The 21,055-nt window shown below is 57.1% G+C and overlaps 1 protein-coding gene across 4 annotated transcripts in view; it reads left to right on the forward strand.

The window, feature by feature from the left end:
- Positions 1-20,260, forward strand: part of SLC29A1 (solute carrier family 29 member 1 (Augustine blood group)) — a 34,077-nt gene extending 13,817 nt beyond the window's left edge. For 3 of the 4 annotated variants that reach the window (XM_057415323.1, XM_057415325.1, XM_057415324.1), the window contains 12 exons: positions 12,636-12,718; positions 13,158-13,239; positions 13,510-13,682; positions 13,888-14,027; positions 14,212-14,346; positions 14,520-14,617; positions 14,949-15,039; positions 15,164-15,255; positions 15,373-15,481; positions 16,695-16,780; positions 18,498-18,697; positions 19,267-20,260. In XM_057415323.1, the coding sequence (XP_057271306.1) occupies positions 12,690-12,718; positions 13,158-13,239; positions 13,510-13,682; positions 13,888-14,027; positions 14,212-14,346; positions 14,520-14,617; positions 14,949-15,039; positions 15,164-15,255; positions 15,373-15,481; positions 16,695-16,780; positions 18,498-18,697; positions 19,267-19,378 (1,347 nt within the window). In that variant the 5' untranslated portion in view covers positions 12,636-12,689 and the 3' untranslated portion in view covers positions 19,379-20,260. Of the gene's footprint in view, positions 1-6,591; positions 6,760-12,635; positions 12,719-13,157; positions 13,240-13,509; positions 13,683-13,887; positions 14,028-14,211; positions 14,347-14,519; positions 14,618-14,948; positions 15,040-15,163; positions 15,256-15,372; positions 15,482-16,694; positions 16,781-18,497; positions 18,698-19,266 lie in introns of those variants that run through there. The other variant, XM_057415322.1, reaches the window with a different exon arrangement.
- Positions 20,261-21,055: the final 795 nt, after the last annotated feature.

Consider the following 21,055-nt stretch of genomic DNA (forward strand, 5'->3'; position numbering starts at 1 on the left):
CCATGTACCTGCAGTGAAGATGCTGAAGAAACTCACTTTGGCCTGAACCAGTGCCATCACACAGAGCAGTAGGAAACCTCCATCCTGCAGTTGTCCCTCTTCACCTTTCCTCCCCAAGCTGCATAATTAACTGCTGGCATAATTTCCCTGTCATGTCATCTTTGCTCGTATTATCTTGGGCTGGTAGGTATTAATGAGCCTCTTCCTCTTTGAAGATGAGCCATGGGCTTTGTTTTTGCCCTGTCCTGACCTGTCCCCCTCCTTGTTGTGATCTGGAGGGAAGAGAGGGCACAGAGAACAAAGGCACTGGTTGACCCATTCATTCCTATGGTGCACCTTCCTCATTCTGCCTGGCTCTATTCCCAGCTGCCCTGGCAGAAGCAGGACTTGGTGACCACCCCGCTGGGTCAGAGGGAGCCCAGGAGCACCCACTTGCCCTGCCCAGATAGGAATGCATGAGCTATCAGCTTCAGGAAGGCAGAGAGCAGCCTGTGGTGCTTTCTCTGGGGCACATGTAGGTCAATGTTGTTTTCATCCAGCCTAACATTCAGGTCCTTGGCAAGTGTTAAAGAAGCTGCAGCACCCGCTCTTATCAGCAGCGTGCTATTGCTTGTGGTCCTTGCTACGTCATACAGAGCCCCCACGGTGCAAACTCCACTCTCCTTCCTGCACCTTCCTGACCCTCCCTAGCACCTCGCTCTGCCCTGTGACCCCTACCAGCCCGGCACTGCTCCTGGGGGGCTGCAGGACAGCAAGCTCGTGGCATCACATCTCTATCTATGCTAACTAGGACCCAGCTCAGGTGCAGAGCACTGTACGGAGTGAGATACATGCATTTACACATGGGCAGGAGCCCGGGTTTTAACAGCCACCTACCTATTAGGATTTAATTAAGCAGTGCTTCCAGTGTGCAACATGTGGGATGGGGAAAGATGTGTATGGAGTAGGGGCAGACGGCAGGTGAGTTTGGTCATATCAGGATCTCTTGCTTTAGTAGTTCAGGTCTGGAGGGACCTGAGTGCCCCAGCTGAAGTTGCACTCCATCTCCCACTCCAGACTTTGCAGACCTGGTCAGGGTTTGGCCCTACATGGGCTCTGAGGTCCCCACATGGGACGGGAGCCATGGTGCTGCGTGAGGACCATGCATGAGGACCATGCGTGAGGGTTGTTGCTCCCATGAGACAAGGGAAGCTGTTGCATAGGGATAGTGTGTAACTTCATTGCTGGGGCTGGAGGTGTGAGTAACATCACTGTTGTGACATTTTGGTCCTGCTCTGGCTTGGAGCATGCTTTTCTCTGGTCTCACCCATCCTGAGAAAGGGGAGGCTCAAAGCACTGGGTATGCATGGCTGTTACGGCTGGCATTCTGAGTGCAGTGCTCAAGGCTCTCGTTCAGCCTCTTGGTTGAGCCATTGTAAGCACACTCAGATTTCAGCTCCAGGGGAACAGCTGTTTTTTTCTTTCAGGCCAAAGGGGAGCTGAGACCTATTGCCTGCTGCTGGCTCAAGCAGAAGGAGCCAGCAGGAAATCAGGCAGATTTCCGCAGAGCCTTATTGCCTTCTTCCCACCACTGCCAGTGAGATTTGCTTTAGTTCATTTCCTTTAGGACTTGTCTGATGGGAAAGCACCTCACTGTGAGATTTCCAGCTGGAAATTCGTGGAGTGAGCAGACTGGGGAAACTACAAAGGGAGGAGGCTGGAAGTGAAGAGCAAGGCTGGGTTGGGAGCAGCCTGCTCCAGCCGTGTGCCAAGGCTGAGTCAGGGCAGCAGGACCGGGCCATCAGCCTTGCTTAGCTGAGTGGAATCCATCAACCTGAATGCCTGCCAGTGCCCCTGGACTATCACTGAAATGGCCCCAGCCTCCTGCAAGGGGTGTCCCACCTGGGCCATCCTGCTTGTCTTCCCTCACTGCTGCCCATGCTGCAGCTCCAAGTGTGGTCCTCACCCTTGCCTGGTTCCTCACACTTAGCACAGCCTCTCACCAACGCCATTCAAGGGACAGGGAGATGATTTACAACTCCAGAGCGGGGCTGGCTCAAAGACAGCGAGGGACTTTGGGTAGGCAGTCCTGTTAGAGTTTTTCTACAGGTATCCTTGTGGGAAACCCTTGCGAGGATCTCCCTCCTTTTAGGCTTGGGGATTACTTCTGGAGAACAGCTCAGGAAGGTGGGAGGTACTACGGGCACAGCTCTCTTCTTGGTCCTGGCCAGGGGCTCCGGGCTGAAAGAGCTGCCTGCCCTTCCTTCAACAGCCTTTGTCTTCTCTTGACCTCTGCACCAAGTTTGAGGCAATTCTATTTTCTTGGGAAATACCATCAGTGTTTGTAGGTGTAGGGGTTGGATAGATCTGTTCCATCCTGATGAGACCAGGAGTGTTATCCATTAACCACGGGAGGAGGCAAACCAACAGCAACACAACTGAGCTATTAAAAAGCAATCCACCCTTCTCTGCAGCTTCTCCTTCCCATCCTCACATTCACTCCTCGTGGCAATACAAGGCTGGTGTGTCTCTGTGGTGAACCACATCAGGGCATTGATCTGCCAGTGTGTTCCCTGACAGGGCTGTTATCCCAGGGGCAGTGGGTGCGGGCTTCCCAGGTGATGTGGAGCTGGAGCTGTGCCTTGCGGAGGGTGAAGGGAGCTGTTGTGCTCCCCTGCCTGGGCTCTGCAGCTAGGCTTGATCCAAAAGTGGGGCCTTTGTCCAGAAACAAAACCCAACAGCAGTAAAAATCCTTGCCATCAATAAACAAATACAGGTTGTCTGGCACAGGCTGTCCCTTCCTTCCTTCCCCTGTGTCTGCGAGGGGTGATGCAGTGTTCCAGAAAGGGATCCCTTCAGCATGACTCGGCTCCTGGGCTCCCTATTGCCCAGCATCACTGTGGGAATGCATCAGTGTCCAAGCGTGCTCAGGTGCCTGGGCAAGCTCCAGCAGGATGCCTTGCCAGATGGCCAGCACATCTTGATGAAGGTTATAGTATCATGAGGGTGCCTCAGTGCCGCCCTCATCTCCTTTACTCCCCAAATCGACATGGGGGAGGTTCGCAGAGCCTGCAAGCCAATGCCAACACCTGCAAAGCGCTGTTTTCACATGAGCAGAGCACTCAGTGGCTCTCCTGCAGGGTTCTGCATGCTTTCCTGAGGCATCCCTGAGGATGCTCATGGTTCCAGGCAGTGCAGGACCTCGTGGCTGTAGCACACTGGGTGGTGGCTGGTTGCATGGATGTGGCAGTGCCTCCAGGTTGAGATTTGGAGGGGATGTGACTTGCCCTGTCTCTGCTTGCAGCAGGCTTGTTATTGTCAGGTGTGCGGGAGACTGTTTTGCCGGGGATGGGCAGATGCAGGGATGAGCTCCTCGCCTCCTGATGGCTCTCCCTGCCTGATCCTACTCTGGTAAAGCTTTTCTTTGCCGTGGGTTTGCCATGGCCAGTGCAAAGAGTGGGAGGTTTGGGCTCTACCTTACTTCCTCTGGAGGAGGTGTCCGCCTAGAGCCCTGCTCTGGCTCCACATGTGAGACCCGAGTCCTGGCAGACTGTCTGGGGAAGCTGAGCTGTTCAGGGAGGAGGGAAGAGGGTGCCAGCGGTGGTATTTCCGCTCTGGGTGTTTACTCCAAGTCCTTTGCTTGCTCCACACCACTGATGGCCCGCTGCCACCTTGGCTTCCCATGTCCCGGCCCACAGACCGTGCACTGCCCAGACAGCTCTTCTGTAGCTGCCACAAAGCAGGGATGTGGCAAGCCCGGCTCTCAGCAGGCAGCGTTTTCCTCTCAGTCTAGTTTAAAATCCACTGGGAAACACGCAGGCCTGTGTGGCTCCTCGAGGAGCAGACCCAGCAAGGCTCTACCCACTGTTTCTCCCTCTTTTTCTTTCTGAGGGTATTGGGGTACCCCTTGGCTAGGGGTGACAGATTATGAACCACTTCCTGGGGCAGAGCTGCCATAACCCCATCCATTGTAAGATGACTACATTTAGCAGCTGAAGCCTTAGGGCTTTGAGAGATACTGTGGCTGTCCAGACAACGAGCAGGATCTTGGCAGGACAAGGCAGCTGGCAGAGTAGGACAACGGCAGGTGCCAAATCCTGCTTCTCTGCTCGCCATCCCCTTTCCCAGTCAGGCTGCGGACATTCCATGCGGAAAGCAGCAGTCAGCCCGGGCCCCTGTTCCTGAGTTGACCTACAGCAAAGGTCACTTTGGTCTGCAGGGACCCAAAATAGCCCTTGTATTTCTGTCCTTGCTGCCGGGCACAGCTGACATGTGGAGGATGGAGCCAACCTCAACCTGCCACAGGCCCGGCTATGGTTGTCCCCAGCGTCTCGGTCCCAGCCTCTGCAGGGGTCAGCAGGGAGGAATCACCTCCAAAGCTTGGGAGCTGGGGAGATGGTGGTGTGGGGCGAAGACGGTGTTGTTCTGGCTCTGGTTTTACTCCTGCACCCCACCACTAATCTGGAAGCAGCTGTGCAGCCTGGACCAGCCCCAGAAAACTGCCGGTGGGGGCAAAATGAGCTCTGCCTGGCCGGGCTGCAGCCCCTCTGCTGAGCGTCCGCGTGTCCAGCTCCAGGGATGCTCTCCCACGTGGGGAGAGGTGGGACCCGGGTGAGGAGAAGGGACAGCAGAGCCCAGGTCCATGTGGATCAGCAGCTCCCACAGGGTGTGGGAAGCTCTTGTGCCTAGGAGGCCCTGCCTGCCTGGTGCCAGCTTTGCACATTTGCATCCAGCACTGACTCCGTATGGAAAGCAGCTAGAGCTGTTAGGACAGTGCAAGTTTGGGGTTGAGTTATACTCTCCAGGCCTCCTGTGCCAGGGACTCTATGCATAGAGGGGGCTCCATGTATAGCTTGGGGAAGGATTTAAAAGGACTTTCCAATGATTTCACAGCCCCCCCTTCCTTGCCCCTCACTGCAGGGCTGTTTTGAGGAGCTCCTGGCTGCAACGTAAGCTGTCCCCATCCTCCCCCAGCCCTCACCACAGGTTGCTCTGGCTCCTTCCTGGGTCTGCAGGGTCTGAGTTCAGTCCTGCAGCCAGGAAGAGGAATGCTCTCCACTCACTATTCCAGCACCCTGGGGCCACCAATGGTGGGTGGCCTCCTGCAGGGCTGCTCTTCCTTTCCCGTACGGCTCCTGGGTGGTGACCTTGGAATAGCTACGTGTTGCAGGTAGTTAAGGTCCTTCCAAGCCCTGGAGAAGGCAGGGTATGGAGAAACTCATCATTCCCCTCTTCCATTCCTCAGCCATGGGACTTTTCCCATCAGTTTCTTCCCATGCATTCATTGAGTCCTTGTCTTCAGGGTTGTCTGGCCATGAGCTGTTTTGTTCTCATCCTGTCTTGCTGTGTGCTCCCTCTTATGGGTCGTCTCACCTTCATTCCTTTCAGCTGCAGACGTGAGGAGGGAAACTGGGGACACTGTCCTAGAGGCTCAGCCCATCCCTCCGACGTGCTTTAGCTGCTGCCCAAGGTGCGGCCAGCGAGATACCATCTGCACAAATGGGGATTCCTCTTGAGCAAGCCCAAGCATGACTCAGGGGGAGCTACTAAAGCAAGAGATCCATCCGCAGCCAGGCCCTAGGGGGTCTTACCTAAGTGCTGCCCCAGCCCACCAGGGGCTGGGTGGAAATAAGGAGTGTCACTGCCTGCGGGGGAGCTGGGAGCCAGCACTGTGCCTTGGGCTGTGTCATGGTTGGGATTGCCTCTGTCCCTGCATGGCTACCCGGGTACGTGGTGACCTGCCATCGCTGCACCAAGCCCAGGTATGGAGATGCGAGAAGGACCTGTTCCTGCCTCTGGGCTTCCTCTGGCCACTTCACCTGATTTTTACATTAATGGTGTCCGGTTGCTCTCCCCAGAGTCCTGTAAGGTTTTCTCCATTGGGAAGCGGAAACCTGGTTTCCTCCCATTGTGTCTCTTCCCGCCACAGCCCCCAGGCCAGCCCTAGGGAGCACCCCTTCCCTCAGCATCCCCCTCTTCCCATGGCCCCTGGCAGAGCTGGGCAGCACCTCCACCAGCCATGCCAGCACCCCTGGGGCACTTGGACCAGCCCTGCAGACATGAATGGTCCAGCTGGCTGCAGAGGATGCCAGGCGAGGATGAAGGTCTGGGATAAGGAGGCATTCCCTGGCACTCCCTAAACCCATGGGAAGCCATGGGCAGGTGACATGAGCACGGTGTGAGCCTCTGTGTCTGCCCGTAGCGGGTCACCCCACCACAGCTCCCCGGAGGTGCTGGGGCTGCTTGGAGGCACCATTCAGGTCCTGGAGGTGGTTTCTGCAGCTGCATTGAATGGAGCCCTGAGCAAATCGTTCCCTCCACCCTTGGGAGAAAGGGTCTTTATTCTTCTGAATTTCCAACAAATGGAGCCCCAGCCCAGCCCTGGAAAAACATGCCTCTTTCCCCAGCCTGCCGAGAAGCAGGTCAAGGTTGTGGCTTGGAGGGAATGCTCTTTTGCCCCTGGGGACAACAGCCTAGCGGGTGCCATTAAGGAAACCAGCTCCTTGGAAGAGCCCCTGCAAATCCTGTCTCTGCAAACAAGCTTCCAGGAGCAGCTTATCTCTCCCTGTCTGACGCTGCCTCAGAAATGACGTCCCTCCTCAGCTCCTGCCCCCCTGGGCGCTGTATCTCCTTTTGCACCCCTAAACCACCGGCCTTGCAGCAGGCAACTGCTCCAATGTTTGTGGGGCTTTTCCTGCCTCTTCCAAGTCTACACTGTCCCTGCAGTCCTGTGGCTTGAAGTGACCAGGAGCAAAGGTCTGGGACCAAGCTGCCTTGCTGGTAAGCTCCTTGCTGTGACATTAAAATCCCACCCCCCCTCCCCGCAGCATTTGATGGGATGCTGAGCAGGAGCACCCATCTGGGTGGCCAGGGGCTTGTCTGGGTGCCTGGGAGGGGCTTTCTCTGGCCAAGGGTTTGCCTGGGCTTGGGCACTCAGTGGGTGCTGAGGAGAGAGGTGTGTGCATTCGCTGTGGGGCTGCCACCCCTAGGACCTCTTTGCTGGTATGGGATGTCCCTTTAGGGACTTGGTGGTGGGTGGGAAAGCTGTGTTACCTGGGGTAGTTTTAGGGCCCCATCACTGCCAACCCTCCTCTGGCTGGTGGGAAGCCCTACAGGGACAGCGTCCCGCTGGGCCCTGGGGAACGTCTCTTACAGACAGTTTGCTTTACCTGCTGTGCCTGGGGAGCCTCTCGGGGCTCCTTGGGCTCTCCAGATAAGGGCCTCGGCAGCTGTCTGGTGTGCGTGGTTCAAGACATACCGTGGGGCTGAACGCTCCCCCAGCGCCACCCGGCAGCAGAGATAACAGCGGGTGCTGGGAGCCTCCTGTAGCTCCGGCTCTGCCGGGAGCACCGCAAGCCTGAAGGCAGAGTGGGTCTAGCACTGACTCTGCTCTTGCCCATGGGGGAGTGGAGGGAACAAGGTGAAACAGGTCAGAAACGTTGCCCAGGGACCCTCGACTCATTAAGGGTCCTCATGGGCTGCCCTGCAGGAGGTTTTACTCTGCCTGCCAGACCCTGGCAACGCAGGGAGGTTTGTGTGCAGGCAGCAAGGCAGGGGAGGAGGCAGAAATGTCCTCATCCTGCACCCCCAGTAAATTCGCTCCTTGGGATGGAGCCGTGAGCAGCGCTGGGGGAGCAGATGGCGCAGGCTGTTGCAGAGAGGCAGGGCTCAGAAAGGAGAACAAGAACAGGAAGTGCTATCAGCTCTCTGATGGAAACTGTTCACAAGGCACACCAGGAGGAGGAAGCCTGCTGCAGTCCACTGACGGGATGCGGCATTAGTGGAGGAGAGGCTGTAGCAGGAAAGCCGGATGAAGCTTTTGCCTCTCTGCTCCAGAAGAGTTTCTTCCACCTTCTTTTGGGGGGCTCCTTAGAGCATCTGCAGAGGAAGGGTTAGAAAGCAAAGCCCGAACAGCAACAGGTTGCTAGGGCAAGGCGATGTTTACCAGAAGGAAAGGGAGGGCGAACCGACTGGCTGTCACATGTGGCCTCTGGTCATTCATTCACAACTGCCCTGGCCCCCGGGGACTGGGAGGGGGGGAAAGATGTGACGTTCGTTTCTAAGAAAGGCTTGAAGGAAGGAACTTCATGGAAAAGCTGAGCGGTGAATCTGCTGTGTCCTGTCTGTGCAGGGATGGGGTCCATGGGCAGCCGGGGAGGTTCCTGCTGAGGGGCCCCGGAGCTGGGGCAGCATTTAGTAGGGACTTGGCTCTGGGTGCCCACACTGCTTCCCAAAAAACATTCAGTCAGGGCTTTCAGCCCAGAGTTTAAGGGAACTGGCTGGTCAAGAGGGAAGGTCCCAGTATGGCTCTGTAATTGGTACCAAAACAGGAAGGAGGGTGTAGGAGTCAGTGGTCAGTTGCTGCAGTGGAAATAGATCGCTGCATTGGGTCCCATGGTTTTTCAGCACTTTCGTGAGTGACCTGGAAAAGGGAATGAGCAATGAGATGACGGGGTTTGCTGAGGCGATTGGATTACTCAGGTTCATGAGGACAAGTGCCAGCTAGGAAGAGTGCAGAAGGCCATTACAACACTGGGTGGTAGGCAGATGAAATTCAGTTTAGATAAATATCAACCGATATTTATCAACCGAGGAGGCAGGGGAAACAAAAAGCCCCAAATGCACAAACAAGATTACGTGCTGAGCTGGTCACTCGCCGCAAGGCCTGTGGCAGTTTTGGGTAGCTTGGTGTGCATGGAAACACATCATAGAATCATCCTCTCGAGAAACAAGGCAGGAAAGCCATGTGCTGCTCTTCAAATTGGCATCTCACCCCCTCGCAGTCCCTGTGTGCCCCCATCCCAATGCCTCTGGAAGGGTCGAGGAGAAGGTTGGGAGGAAAGCAGCCAGGAGGACTGAAGGCAGCAAGGAGGAGCTGTGCTGGATGACTAAGTGAGTTAGAATTCCTCTGTTTGGAAAATGTGCTGTAGGGTGGATACAATCCAGGCCTGTAAAGCCTCGGGTGGCATGGAGAAGCCACTCTGGTGTTCATCCTCCCTTTGATGGTGAGTGTAAGGGAGCCCCAGCTGAGGACCTGTGCATAGGGAGAGATGCTCAGAGACTCCTGGGTTAGAGGGATATGCATCAATTCACAGAAATGAAACCCACTGTGGCTACAAAACACACCAACAGCGTGTCCCTCTCAGCTCAGAGGCTGGGGGAGCCATCAGGGAGTTAGTCTATGCCTGTGCCAGTCTTGTCCTTTGATGGAGACAAGCTGTTGAGTCAGACTGGCCTCTGATTTGACCCAGGGAGCACTTGCAATTTGGGAGCACTTGCATTTGTGCCAACGCTGCAGTAATGGTGCACAATTGTGCACACTCATATATCTTGTGCAATACCAGCACGTGTGCGCGCAGCTGGTGGCTGAAGGTGGAGGCAGGCAGGACGCTGCCCAGCAGGCTGGTTCCCCAGACCCCAGCACAAGGTAGGAGGACCTAAGACTGGTATGGTCAGAGTTCAGGCATGCACATGAAACCTCATGAAACGGGTGGTCTCAGAGTGTTTCACATCCTCCAGCTGAGTCATGGCCACCAGCACTTCATGCCAGCTTGTTCCCTGCCCACAGTAAACCTGGATGACCCCCATCCTGGTGTCACCCAGGGGTGAGCGGATGTAGGGATGGGGTGAAGCCTGGTGAGGCACCTGGCCCAGTTCCATCTTGGCCACGCTCAGAGGAAGCAATGACCTTATCCCTGCAAAGTGATCCCCTGCAGGTGATGGCAAGAGGACATGGGGTGCTTGCTTCAGGTCTGATGGCAGCCCCTTGTGTAGAGGCTGGAAGGACAGTGCTACGCTGGTGTGGTGTAAAGGGCTTTTCTTCAACGAGGTGGTGGCTCTATGTAAAGCATGCCTACCCAGCACCTTGAGATTGCTCCGGAGTGGAAAGCCAAGCGTGTGCTGTGCTCACCTTAGGTGAAAGCAGAAACCGGGAGAGTAGGCAGCGCATGGGAAGGGGAGGCAGGGAGATCTCAGAAGCCTGGTGACAAATGGCTGCGTGCAGGTGTGGCTGTCCTGCAGTGCAAGTTCTGCAGAGGTTGGGCGGCTTTGGTGATGGCTGGTGCTGCCCTGGGCTCCCAGGGCTTGGCTGGCGATGGGATTGAGTGTGGCCCAATACACAGGTGTCACTTAGCATCTGTCAAGGCCTTTGTGCGGCGTGAATAGGCAATTAAAATTGTGCCATCTCTTGTTTGTACCTGCTTAGAGGCGCTAGCCTGAGATTTGTTAAGCCCATTGCTTGTTATCTTGCTCCTTCTGCTTACACATCAGTTCCGAGGGGATAAGACAGACTGTTCTACACCCAGAATAAAATGGATGGCCTCACGTCAAGGCCCATCGTTGCTGCTCCTTTTCCTTGTCCCAGGGCTGTGCAGCCACAGGGCTGGTGGCTGGGTTAAACGTCAGGGGGCTCCTCCAGGAGGTGGTTAGAGCTGTGCTGTGCCAGCCCGGCGGCTGCAGGGTGGCCTCCATCCCTTGGTCCCTTATGTCCCCGTGTCCCTTATGGTAGGGCTGCTCTCAGTGAGTTGGGAGCGAGCTTTGCCACCTGCTGCTGGCGTTGGTTTGTGTTTGCTGTAGGGTTGTTTGTACGCGCGGTGGCTGGACGCGCTTCCTGCTGTAATGAGTGCTGACCCAGGCACCCCTTGGCACGAAGGCACCAGCTCTTTGTGGAAAAAATTAGGAGGCACTTAGCGAAGTGAGACAGAAAACAAACAGAGCGGGTCGGAGGCTGCGGCCGGCAGCGCCTGCGGGGAGGTTGGGCTCCTGACACAAGGATGCGGGCGCTTTCCGGACAGAAGCAGGAGGTGGCTGGGAAGCGGCATGATGGAGTGCCCTGCCCAGCACCCCCAGCCATGCTCCCTGCTCCACGGCTCCTTCCCTTCCTCCCTTGGCCAGGCAGTGGGACTCGGCCCTGTGCCAGCTCTGGTACCCGACACCTCTCCTCCTCCTCTGCGGATGCCACCAGGCTCGCATGGCCTCAGCCCCCGTGACTTGAGCCGGGGCCTGACGCTCACCCCAAGAGCAGGGGGTGTGGAAGGGACGCACGCCCCTTCAAACACACTGAACACGGGGCTTGCCCTGGCTCTGTCCTACTCCCCAGGTATGTCTGCAGGGGCCTGCCCCTGTTTGTTGGGACACTGGTGTGATCAGCTGGGGGCTGGGAGGGGAGCTGGGGGCTTGGCTGTGCAAGGGCCAGTGTGTTGAAGGAGAGTTGGAGCTCTCCCGCCTGTTTTGGGGTGAGATCTGTTTGCTCGGGGACAAGCCGTGGCCCCAGTGGGGCAGCAGGGTGTCAGCTGTGTTTGCAGATCCCCCTGCTAATCCAGGGCTAGGGCTCAGGGCACCTCCTGCCCACAGAGGCACTGGCAGGCTCCTGGGAGGAAGTTCTGGGATGTTTTCTCTGGAAGCCCAGGTGGCTCCCAAGGGCAAGGCAGGAGCTGTCTGCACGGGCAGGCAGGGGAGTTGTGCTACAGATGGCTCTGGCATCAACAGGATGGTGCATGACAGGTTGGTGGGGCTCTGGGTGCCAAGCAGACATACCTGTCATCCTGCTCTGGCTTTTCCAAGGAGCCAGCAGGCTTCCCAAATCCCTCTCCACATCCTGCCAGCTGTGTTTTGGCTCCATCGCAGCTGTAGGCTCCCCCCCCCCGCAGCAACACACCAAGGGAGGAGGCGAGCTGTGCCCAGAACCACGCGAGCACAATGGACGGGCTCCGCTGCCTTTAACACATACTGGGGCTGGCAGGGACTACAGATCCCAGAATGCTGCTTCCTGCCTGCCTCCTCCCATACCTGGCAGGGAGCAGGCAGGGATGCTGTAGCCGGCAGCAGCGGTGCAGCCGGCTGAGGGACATGCCCTGGGTGGGCCAGGGGCTCAGCACCGAGAGCCTCACTGCAGATGACGGCCTGGGAGAGGTGCTGGAACACCCCATGCTGCGCTGCCGGGACTGGAAAAGAACGAGGCAGGCCTGTGGCTTCTCTGGGCGGCTAATCCCACAGTGCCCCAGGAAGAGGAGGGGGGAACCGGGGAGGGAAGGTCCCTTTCTGGGACTCCGAGGGCTACAGGGTAGTGGCAGGCGCTGGGCAGGTGGTGATGGGGGAAAAAGAGCAGTGGGTGCTGGGGGAGAGGGAGCAGCAGTGCCAGGGATGCCCTTGGCTTTCCAAGGTGACCCAGGAAAGGGCTGTGAGCACCCCAGGGAAGTGGGAATTAGAAGCAGGGTTTTGCGTTGGTGGTTCTGGCCGCAGAGGCTGCAGAATTAAATGTGTCTTTTGTGCTGCTGTGCCCCAGGCATTGGAGGGAGGTGGGGAGGGCAGAGGGTGGACACAGCCTGCTGCGCATATGCTTTGCTCACAGCCCCGGGATTGGGGGCAGAGAGCTGCAGGCTCACAAATCCCTTAAGAGCCTGCTGCGGAGCAGCTGGGCAGCCAGGGCACCTCAGGAAAGCAGTGTCCCTCGTGGAGAGAAGGCTTCCTGTGCCCCGGCTGAAGGACTGGGCCACAGCTTTCCAAAGCTGTTGTGCTGCGCTCTCGCCCTTTGTTGGCTCTGTGTGGCTCCCTGTGGAGCACTTACCTGGTGGCATGGCCGGGGGGGTTGAACCCAGCACTGCCCCTGCCTGGCCTGTGTCCCTCACTCCATGTAAAATTCTCTGTTTGCTTTCCAGACGGAGAGTGGCCACGAGACTCACTGGGACCTGTGCTGAATCTTGCTGCACAAGATGACAGCAAGAGACGGGCCCCAAGATAGGTAATGCCAGGTTGTGGTGTAGGTGTGGGGGCACGTCCAGGATACCAGGAGGTGAGGGAGAGGACAGGGGCACCCAGCATCTGTGGGACCCCCTCTCCTGCATGCTCACTGGGATACTGAGCTGTCCCTTCCCTGAGGTGCTCAGCTTTTCCATTACAAGTGGGCTGTGACCAGGACTCTGACTCCCTCCCAGCTCTGCTGACAGCTGCTGTGTCTCTGGGTACCATGTGCCAGCCTCCCTCTGCCTTCATACCTTCCTGGGGAGGGTCTCCCGTGGCCCTCCTGCATTCCAGACTAGCAGGGGCTGTGGGGCAGGACAGCAAATTCCACCTTCCCTCCTCCTCCTCCTGGTGCCTCCCACTGCTGTAGATAGTCAGAAGCGATGCCTGTTGCCTCCCTGCCCACTGTCCCACTCCAAACCGCTCTGTCCCCTCTGCAGGTACAAAGCTGTCTGGCTGATCTTCTTCATTCTTGGCCTGGGAACACTGCTGCCATGGAATTTCTTCATGACCGCCAGGGAGGTGAGGGCTTCCTTCCTGCTGTTGCCCATGACACTAATCATCCCCTGTCACAAGTAGGGACCATGGTGTAGGTGTGGCAGCACAGCACATAAGAGCCCCCAGTTTACTGAGCTCCCTACAGGAGACAGAAGCATGGGTGACTTGGGTGGGACGAGTTGTGCTGAGCAGCAGGAGGGCTGGGCATGGGGCTGGAGAGGGACAAGGGTTGCCTGAGTGTGCTATGGGGAGACCTCGCAGCACCTGGGCCTCACCAGGCTCCTTCCCTCTCAGTATTTCATCAGCCGCCTCGCAGACCCAGAAGAGAATAGCCGTGGCTGGAACCAGACCGGTGAGGCTCCTGCGTCCCCATCCTACCTGCAGTCCATGTTTGACAACTTCATGACTCTCTGCGCCATGGTGCCCCTCCTCATCTTCACCTGCCTCAACTCCTTCATCCACCAGCGGTGAGCCTTGCCCCGTCCTTGCCATCGCCAGCCCCCATCGGGCTGCCCAGCCCTGGCCCATTCTGCCCCAGTTCTGAGCCAAGCTGCAGCGTGCTCAGTCAAGTCAAAGGCAAAACACCAGTCTCCGGTTCCCATGGGAGAGCTTGGCCCCAGCCTCACCGGCTTTTGGTGGGTGGGTTTTCCTCACTGAGACCCTCTCTTGCAGGATTCCCCAGCAGATCCGCATCTCGGGCAGCCTGGTGGCCATTGGGCTGGTGTTTTTAGTCACCGCAATCATGGTGAAGGTTGCCATGGAGCCTCTTCCCTTCTTCGTCTTTACCATGATCAGCATTGTCTTCATCAACTGTGAGTAAGGCAGTGGGGGGAAGCAAAGGGGCACAACCCTGTGGGTAGGGAGAAAAGCATGAAACTCACTGAGGGAGAGCCAAGGAGGAGGGGTACCTGCAGGGCAAGGACCTTGGCTCCCTGCAGAGGTGCAGTCCATCCTTGCTTTTGGTTTCTCATTTCTGCTCATCTTTTCCCTTTGCAGCCTTTGGAGCCATCCTCCAGAGCAGCCTCTTTGGGCTGGCAGGGCTCCTGCCTGCCAGCTACACAGCTCCCATCATGAGTGGGCAGGGCTTGGCAGGCACCTTTGCGGCTTTGGCGATGATCTTCAGTATTGCCAGTGAGTAATCCCAGCCCTGTGGGTGACTGGGTCTTTCCAGAGCACTGCTGTTGACAGGATCTGTTGGGATCATGCTGTAGGGTTGGGTGGAAGATGGCAGCAGAGCCTTGTCCTACCAGCCCTCATCATCTTTGTGCTTTTTCCCCCCTGTCTCCTCCCTTCCTGTGCTCCAGTTGGTGCCCAGCAACCCGAGAGCTTCATCGGTTACTTCACCACGGCCTGTGTGGCGATCGTGCTGGCAATCTTCTCCTACATCCTTCTGCCTCGCATGGTGAGACTTTGTCACCTTGGTGGGGAAGGCAGTGGGGACGTGGGACCTTTGTGCCCCATGGCAGGAGGACTGTAGCCCACCAGCACCCCAGCATTGGCTTCTACCAGCCTTCACCTCCTGGGTCAGGGCAAGCTCTACCCTGTTCTGAGGGACCTTTCTGGGATACTGGTACTGTGGGAATGAGCCCCTGGGCAAGCAGGAAAGCATCGGTACCATACACAAGTGGAGGGAACTCTTTGCCCATATTGCCCATTGCTGCTGTCACCATGCAGCCCCTGACAGCCTACTTTCCTCAGGTGTGAGTGAGTTCTCTGTGGCTGTCTCTCTGCAGGATTTCTTCCGATACTACTCCATGAAGGACAAGACAGAGTACAGTGTGTACAATGCAGAGCTGGAGACGAAGAGAGACCTGATTAAAAAAGGTGAGGGACTGAGAAGAGGAAAAGGAAAAAGAGGAAGAGCAGAAAGGAAGAATGAGACAGAAGGGCCAAATCAGATCTCAGCTTTCTGGGGTCTGCTATGCCCTATTTGTGTCTCTCCCTGCAGATGAGCCCAATGGGATGGAGCAGAGTAACTCAAAGGTCATCCCTATCCACAACCCTGATGAGAAGCCCTCGGTCATTGCTATTTTTAAGAAGGTCTGTGGTTGTCAGCCACCGCTGCGCTGCCCCTCATTATCAGGGGATGAGGAGACCAGCCCTGCACTGGTCTCTTGCTTTGTGTTTGGTACCATCCTCTTCCTTTCATCTGTCTAGCTCTGGGTCATGGCTGTGTCTGTCTGCTTCGTCTTCACTGTCACCATCGGCGTCTTTCCTGCCATCACAGCTAAGGTGTCCACTGTCCTCGGAGAGGGAAACAAATGGGGTAAGTGTGGCCAGAGATGGGGTGGGGTAGGAGGAAACTGGGAACAAAGTAAAGGGCTGAGAAAGAAAGTGGGGCTTGAAGTAGTAGGTATGCGTGGTGGTTTGAGCCTGTCTGGATGCCAGGTGCCCACCGAAGCCACCTCCTAAATGGACAGGGGAGAGAAAATATAACAAAAGGCTTGTTGGTTGAGATAGAGACAGGGAGAGATCATTCACCAATTACCATCACGGGCAAAGCAGATTTGCCTTGGGGAAATGAGTTTAATTTGGGGAAATTAATTTATTAAATCAGAGTAGGGTAATGAGAAATAAAAACTAAGCCATAAACCAACTTTCCCCTACCTTTCTCTTCTTCCCAGGCTTAACTTTACTTAGAATTTATTTACCTCCTCCCCCCCAGCAGTGCAGGGGGATGAGGAATGGAGGTTGTGGCCAGTTCATCACGTTTCTGCTGCTCCTTCCTCCTCCAGGGAGGACTCTTCACACTTTTCCCCTGATCCACTGTGGGGTCCCTCTCACAGGAGACAGCCCTCCGTGAACTTCTCCAACATGAATCCACCTCATGGGGTGCAGTTCTTCACAGACTGCTTCACCATGGGTCTCCTGTGGGATCACAGGTCCTTCAGCAAACCTGCTCCAATGCAGGCTCCTCTCACCACAAGGTCACAGGTCCTGCCAGGAGCCTGCTGCAGCATGGGCTTCCCACCAGGCCACAGCCTCCTTTGGGCAACCCTCTGCTGTGGCGTGTGGTCCTCCTTGGGCTGCAGGTGGAGATCTGCTCCACCATGGACCTCCATGGGCTGGAGGTGCACAGCTGCCTCACCATGGTCTGCAACACGGGCTGCAGGGGAATCTGCTTCATCTCTCTTGTCCCAGAGCTGCTACCACTGTTGCTGATGAGCTCAGCCTCAGCCAGTGGTGGGTCTGTCTTGGAGCTGGCTGGCATTGGCTCTGCTGGGCACAGGGGAAGCTTCTGGCAGTTTCTCTCAGCAGCCACCCCGGTAGCTCTCCTACTAAAATCTTGCCACACAAACCCAATCGAGTATGCCTGAGGGGAAGAAAAAACAGCTGTGTATGGTGGTTTGGCTGGGAGACCATTCCAGTGCTTAATGGGAAACCAGGATGACCTAGACCCTAAATACAGTCTCCATGTTAGTGGCAGAAGGCCTTGGGGCACCCTGGGCTGATCAGTTACCTTCTCCCCTCTTCTGCAGGTTTATACTTCATCCCTGTCTCCTGTTTCCTGCTCTTTAATGTCTTTGACTGGACAGGACGGAGTCTCACTGCCCTCTTCACATGGGTAAGCATGGCGCAGGGAGCAAAGGCAGATCAGTGCCCAGGCAGAACCCAGCCCCAGCCATGGCTCTGACTGAGGCTACCATCCATGGTTTGGAACAGGAAGGAGGTGCAGAGCAACTCCTGCCTGCGTTTTAAGTGCTAAGCAGAGATTTATGGGTCAGAGCCGAGAACCACAGTGTTGTCCTGTCCTCCCACCCCTCCTTTGGCATGGCTTGGATGAAGCTGCCTCCTCCACTTCAGCCTCTTTGTAAACAAACCTTCACTCCAGCTATGTACACAGCGAGACAGGATGGCGGCAGGGAAAGAGGGTGAAAGACAGGGCAGCCCAAAATAAAACCTCTGGACAGCACAGGACACAGCTGCTTTAGAGCTTTGTCCTGGGAGCAGGGCAGAGCCATGCCATGTGGGTCACAGAGCTGCCCCTGACCTGACCCCTTGCTCCTTTCTCCCCTGCCTGGCACAGAGTTGCTGGGGCTGAGTGATGGGGGCTGTAATGGGGGTGGCTGGGGAAGGGGCCTGTCCTGTCTGTGTCTCTTCCTGCCCCCTCACCCACCCCCCAAGCGCTGTTTCCCCCTGTATTGTTCAGGCTGTTTGTTTAGAGAAGCTCCTCAGCACCACACATGTTGTGGGTCTGTCCAGGACTGGCTTCCCCACAGCCTGAAGCTGCTTCTGCCCTGGCCACCACTGCTGGCTGCCCTTGGCCTTGGCTATGAGCCGCATTGCCTGGTGTCCAGGCCACAGCCTCTCCGGTGGGATGACCCAGCAGGAGACATTTCCAAAACAAGGCTGTGTGGAAAGTCTGACTGTGTGTGGTTTGGGCCTCATTTCCCTGGTTGGGGCCCCACTTGCTCCTTTTCTCCTCCTCAAGCAGAAGAGGCTGCTGCTCTTGCTAGTTTGCCCAGGGATGCAGCAGCTGTCCTAATCTCAGCTTTCCCCATGTTCACGCAGTGTCCCTTGGCTATGCCAGCTCAGGAGCTCCTGAGGCAACTGGGGGTCCCTCCTGACCTCAGACTAATGAGCCCCATCACCTGCAACCCTGGCACCTCGTTGAGGGGACCCCAGCTGGAGCCAGGAATGTCTGGTACCAGGGCCTGCCTCGGTCCCAGCTGCAGGAACAACACGGGGATGGTGCCTCCTCTTCATCCCAGCCTCACATGTCCAGGGACTCTGCTAGGATCCAGGAAGACTATAACTCAGTCTGTGCTTTTCCCAGCACTGTCCGGAACAGCCCCAGCGTAATCCCTTTCCCAGATTGCTGGATCTTACCCCGCTTGGCTGGGGGATGGTGTAGGAGGCTGAGGAGCTGGTTAAGGCCCAGTTTGCAGGCCCTGAGGTGCCAGAGGGGATTTACCTCAGCCAGCCTTGTCTTTGAGGCTGCAGGAGGAGATTGTATGAGCATGAACAAGGCTCTCCTGCCTGCCTGTTTTTTCCAGCAAGAGTTTAGCAATAGCCCACAAGCCCAGCTCAGTGTTTTGGCTCTAATGCTCCTGCTCTCCAAGCTGGCTGGGACAGGACTTTCAGACCTAGCAGGACCTCTGTACCATAGGTGGTGATGCTCAGATTTGTTGCAGCAGAGAAAGTCAGCAGCTGTGCCATCTCTGTGGCTCCTCCACAGCCCCAGTGTAGTAGGGACAGCCTCTGTATAGCCCCAGCCAGCATCCCATGGGATAGAGAATATCCCCTTCTCAGCTGCTCAATGACCTGTATTTTTCACTCAGCCCGGGAAGGACAGCTGCCTCCTGCCAGTGATGGTGGCCCTCCGTGTCATCTTTATCCCTCTTTTCATGCTGTGCAACGTGCAACCCCGTGACTACCTGCCTGTTGTGTTCTCTCACGATGCCTGGTACATCGTCTTCATGATCTTCTTCTCTGTCTCCAACGGCTACCTGGCCAGCCTCTGCATGTGCTTTGGGCCCAAGTGAGTAAGAGCTTTGGATGTGGAAGGGCTGTTTCCACCCCAGATGCCAGCCCCAGCACGACTGCTGGAGCCTGCCTCTGCTCAGCTCTCGCATCTTGAGAAGGGGGTGCAGGCGCAGAGGGGAACCTCAGGGAATCTCGCTACCTCAGAGCAGACAACCCCAATGTCCCATCTGCCTTGTGCCTCCACATCTTAGAGATGAGGAGGCTGTTGTTTGGGCTCCCCATTTCCCCCACCTGCCATGCTGGGGAGCACAGCACCCAAAGCAGGGTGAGCAGCCTTGCTGGGATTCAGCCAGGCAGGCTGCAGTGCATGGGGCAGGAGCCAGGGAGGGGTGTCCCTGGCTCTGGAAGCTTGAGGGAAACCTGCCTGATGCACTCTGCTCTTACGAGCCCCTGCTTTGGAGGCAGGCTCTTGGAGCCAAGGCGGATTTGCTCTTGCTATTCCTCTGCGCAGAGGAACACAGCTTCTGGCTCCTTTGTGGCCTCCTCCCAGCTCTCCGTTGAACTTAGCAGGGCACGGGACACACATCCCCTAGAACACATCTGATAACCTGTTTTTCCACCTAGGAAAGTGCTCGCCCATGAAGCAGAGACAGCTGGAGCTGTCATGGCCTTTTTCCTCTCACTGGGCTTGGCCCTAGGAGCTGCCGTCTCCTTTCTGTTCCGAATTCTTATCTAGCAGAGGTACCTGGAGGGTGTAGGGACACCGAGAGACGGCTCTGCATCCTCCTCCAAGACCCTGGACACCTTGGCGCCGTGGGGAGATAACCCCTCACACCTGCCCCTGCCAAACCGCACTGCCACGGCAGATGTTAGACCCAGGGACGGTTCCACTCCTGCAGGACTGGCCTGGCTCCTGCCATGCTTGGCTGTGTGATGCCTTCAGGCCTCCGTGCCTTCTTCCCCATGCTGTGTGTGTGTAAGACCCCCGGGATCTCGCAGAGGTCCAGTTGCCTCCCACGCTGTGTAATTTCCCCAGCTCAAGGCCAAAAGCCATTCCCAGCCTCCTTCTCCTCTTGACAGAGTTGAGGGCTGGTATCCAGTGTTATTCTTCACTTGCCCTGGTCCCTGAGGCACCGAGGGACTTGCTCTCCTCTCCTTGCAGGGGCCTGGGAACATCCCACTTCTGCTGCTGAGATTGCAAGCAGGCAGGAGAGCCCCAGCCAGCCTCCCATCCCTGCTGTCTGCTCGGCACACATCCCACTGCCCAGCAGTATCCCTGAGCATAGACGTGTCCTACCCACATAAAGAGCCCACACCGTGGCTAGGCTGAGGGAGGAGGGGGTCTCCACACCCCGCCTTCTCGCCCTCTCCTTGCCTTTGTCCCCCTACTTTGTGTGTGTGTGATTGTTACTGTGTTTCTGCTTCCTGGTTGTGTGACGGGATGTCTCACTGCGGGCTGCAAGAGAAAAGGCAGCAGCTCCCTTCCCACCCAGGCTGCCCTCCCTGTGCCCGCTTGAGCTGCAGGGGGAGGCCTCACCTTCCCCTTGCCTTCCCCATCCCTCGTCGGTGTAAACGCGTCTGTACAGTTGCCGTTTTCTATAAAAACACTGAAACACCCTTTGGGTATGTGTGTGTCTCCATCGCCACAGGGCAGAGGGCTGTGGAGGGGTTAAGGGATGGAGGCAGCAGGCGCTGCCATAGCCAGCACCAGCCGGTGAAGCGGCTTGTGTTCCCCCAGCAGGCTGGCTCAGTGGAGCGCCAGCATGGGGACGGGTTGCGGCCCTCAGGGCTCACCAGGGGAACACCGGCACTTACAAGGGAATGGGCCTGCGTATTTTGGGGTGCACTGACCCGCAGCACACACACCCGAGACCCTTCCTTTTGCCTGGGAACAGCCGGAGTGCCACCTCCTGCTCCCGGGGGTGAACTGCACCCCCTGCCAGCGGCTGCCAACCCACGGCAGCCACAGCCACCCCTTCCTCAGCCAAAGGCTTGCGGGACAGGGTCCTCTCATCCCACCTCCGGCTTCCCCGCACCCACAGCCCCGACAGGGAGAATAAAACATGAGATTTATTTTAGCCTTGAACGCTAAAAATATAGCGCACCCAAACGCTGTTTTCCGATGGGATACACTTTACTCTCAGACCCTGACGTGCTCCCCACAGCCCGGCCCTTCCCGCCATCTCGCCCCCCTCCTCATGCACAGGGTCTGCTTACACCCCACCTCGGGCCGGCAAAGCTGCGCGGCTCTCAGCCTCGGGAATGCCGCTGGGACAGCAGAAACCTCCCGGGCCCGCGGCCGTAGGGAGCCCAGAACCAGCCGCTACCTCCAGCATCACCCACGAACCCTATAGAAGCCTCTGGAAGCAGATCGCTACTTCTGCCCGCCGCGATGGTATTCTTCCGCTGCCGG

The sequence above is a fragment of the Pezoporus wallicus genome, unplaced genomic scaffold, assembly GCF_028554395.1.
Source record: "Pezoporus wallicus isolate ANWC-B61680 ecotype Strahan unplaced genomic scaffold, APGP_CSIRO_Pwel_v1 contig_5352, whole genome shotgun sequence".
Classification (NCBI taxonomy): Eukaryota; Metazoa; Chordata; class Aves; order Psittaciformes; family Psittacidae; genus Pezoporus; species Pezoporus wallicus.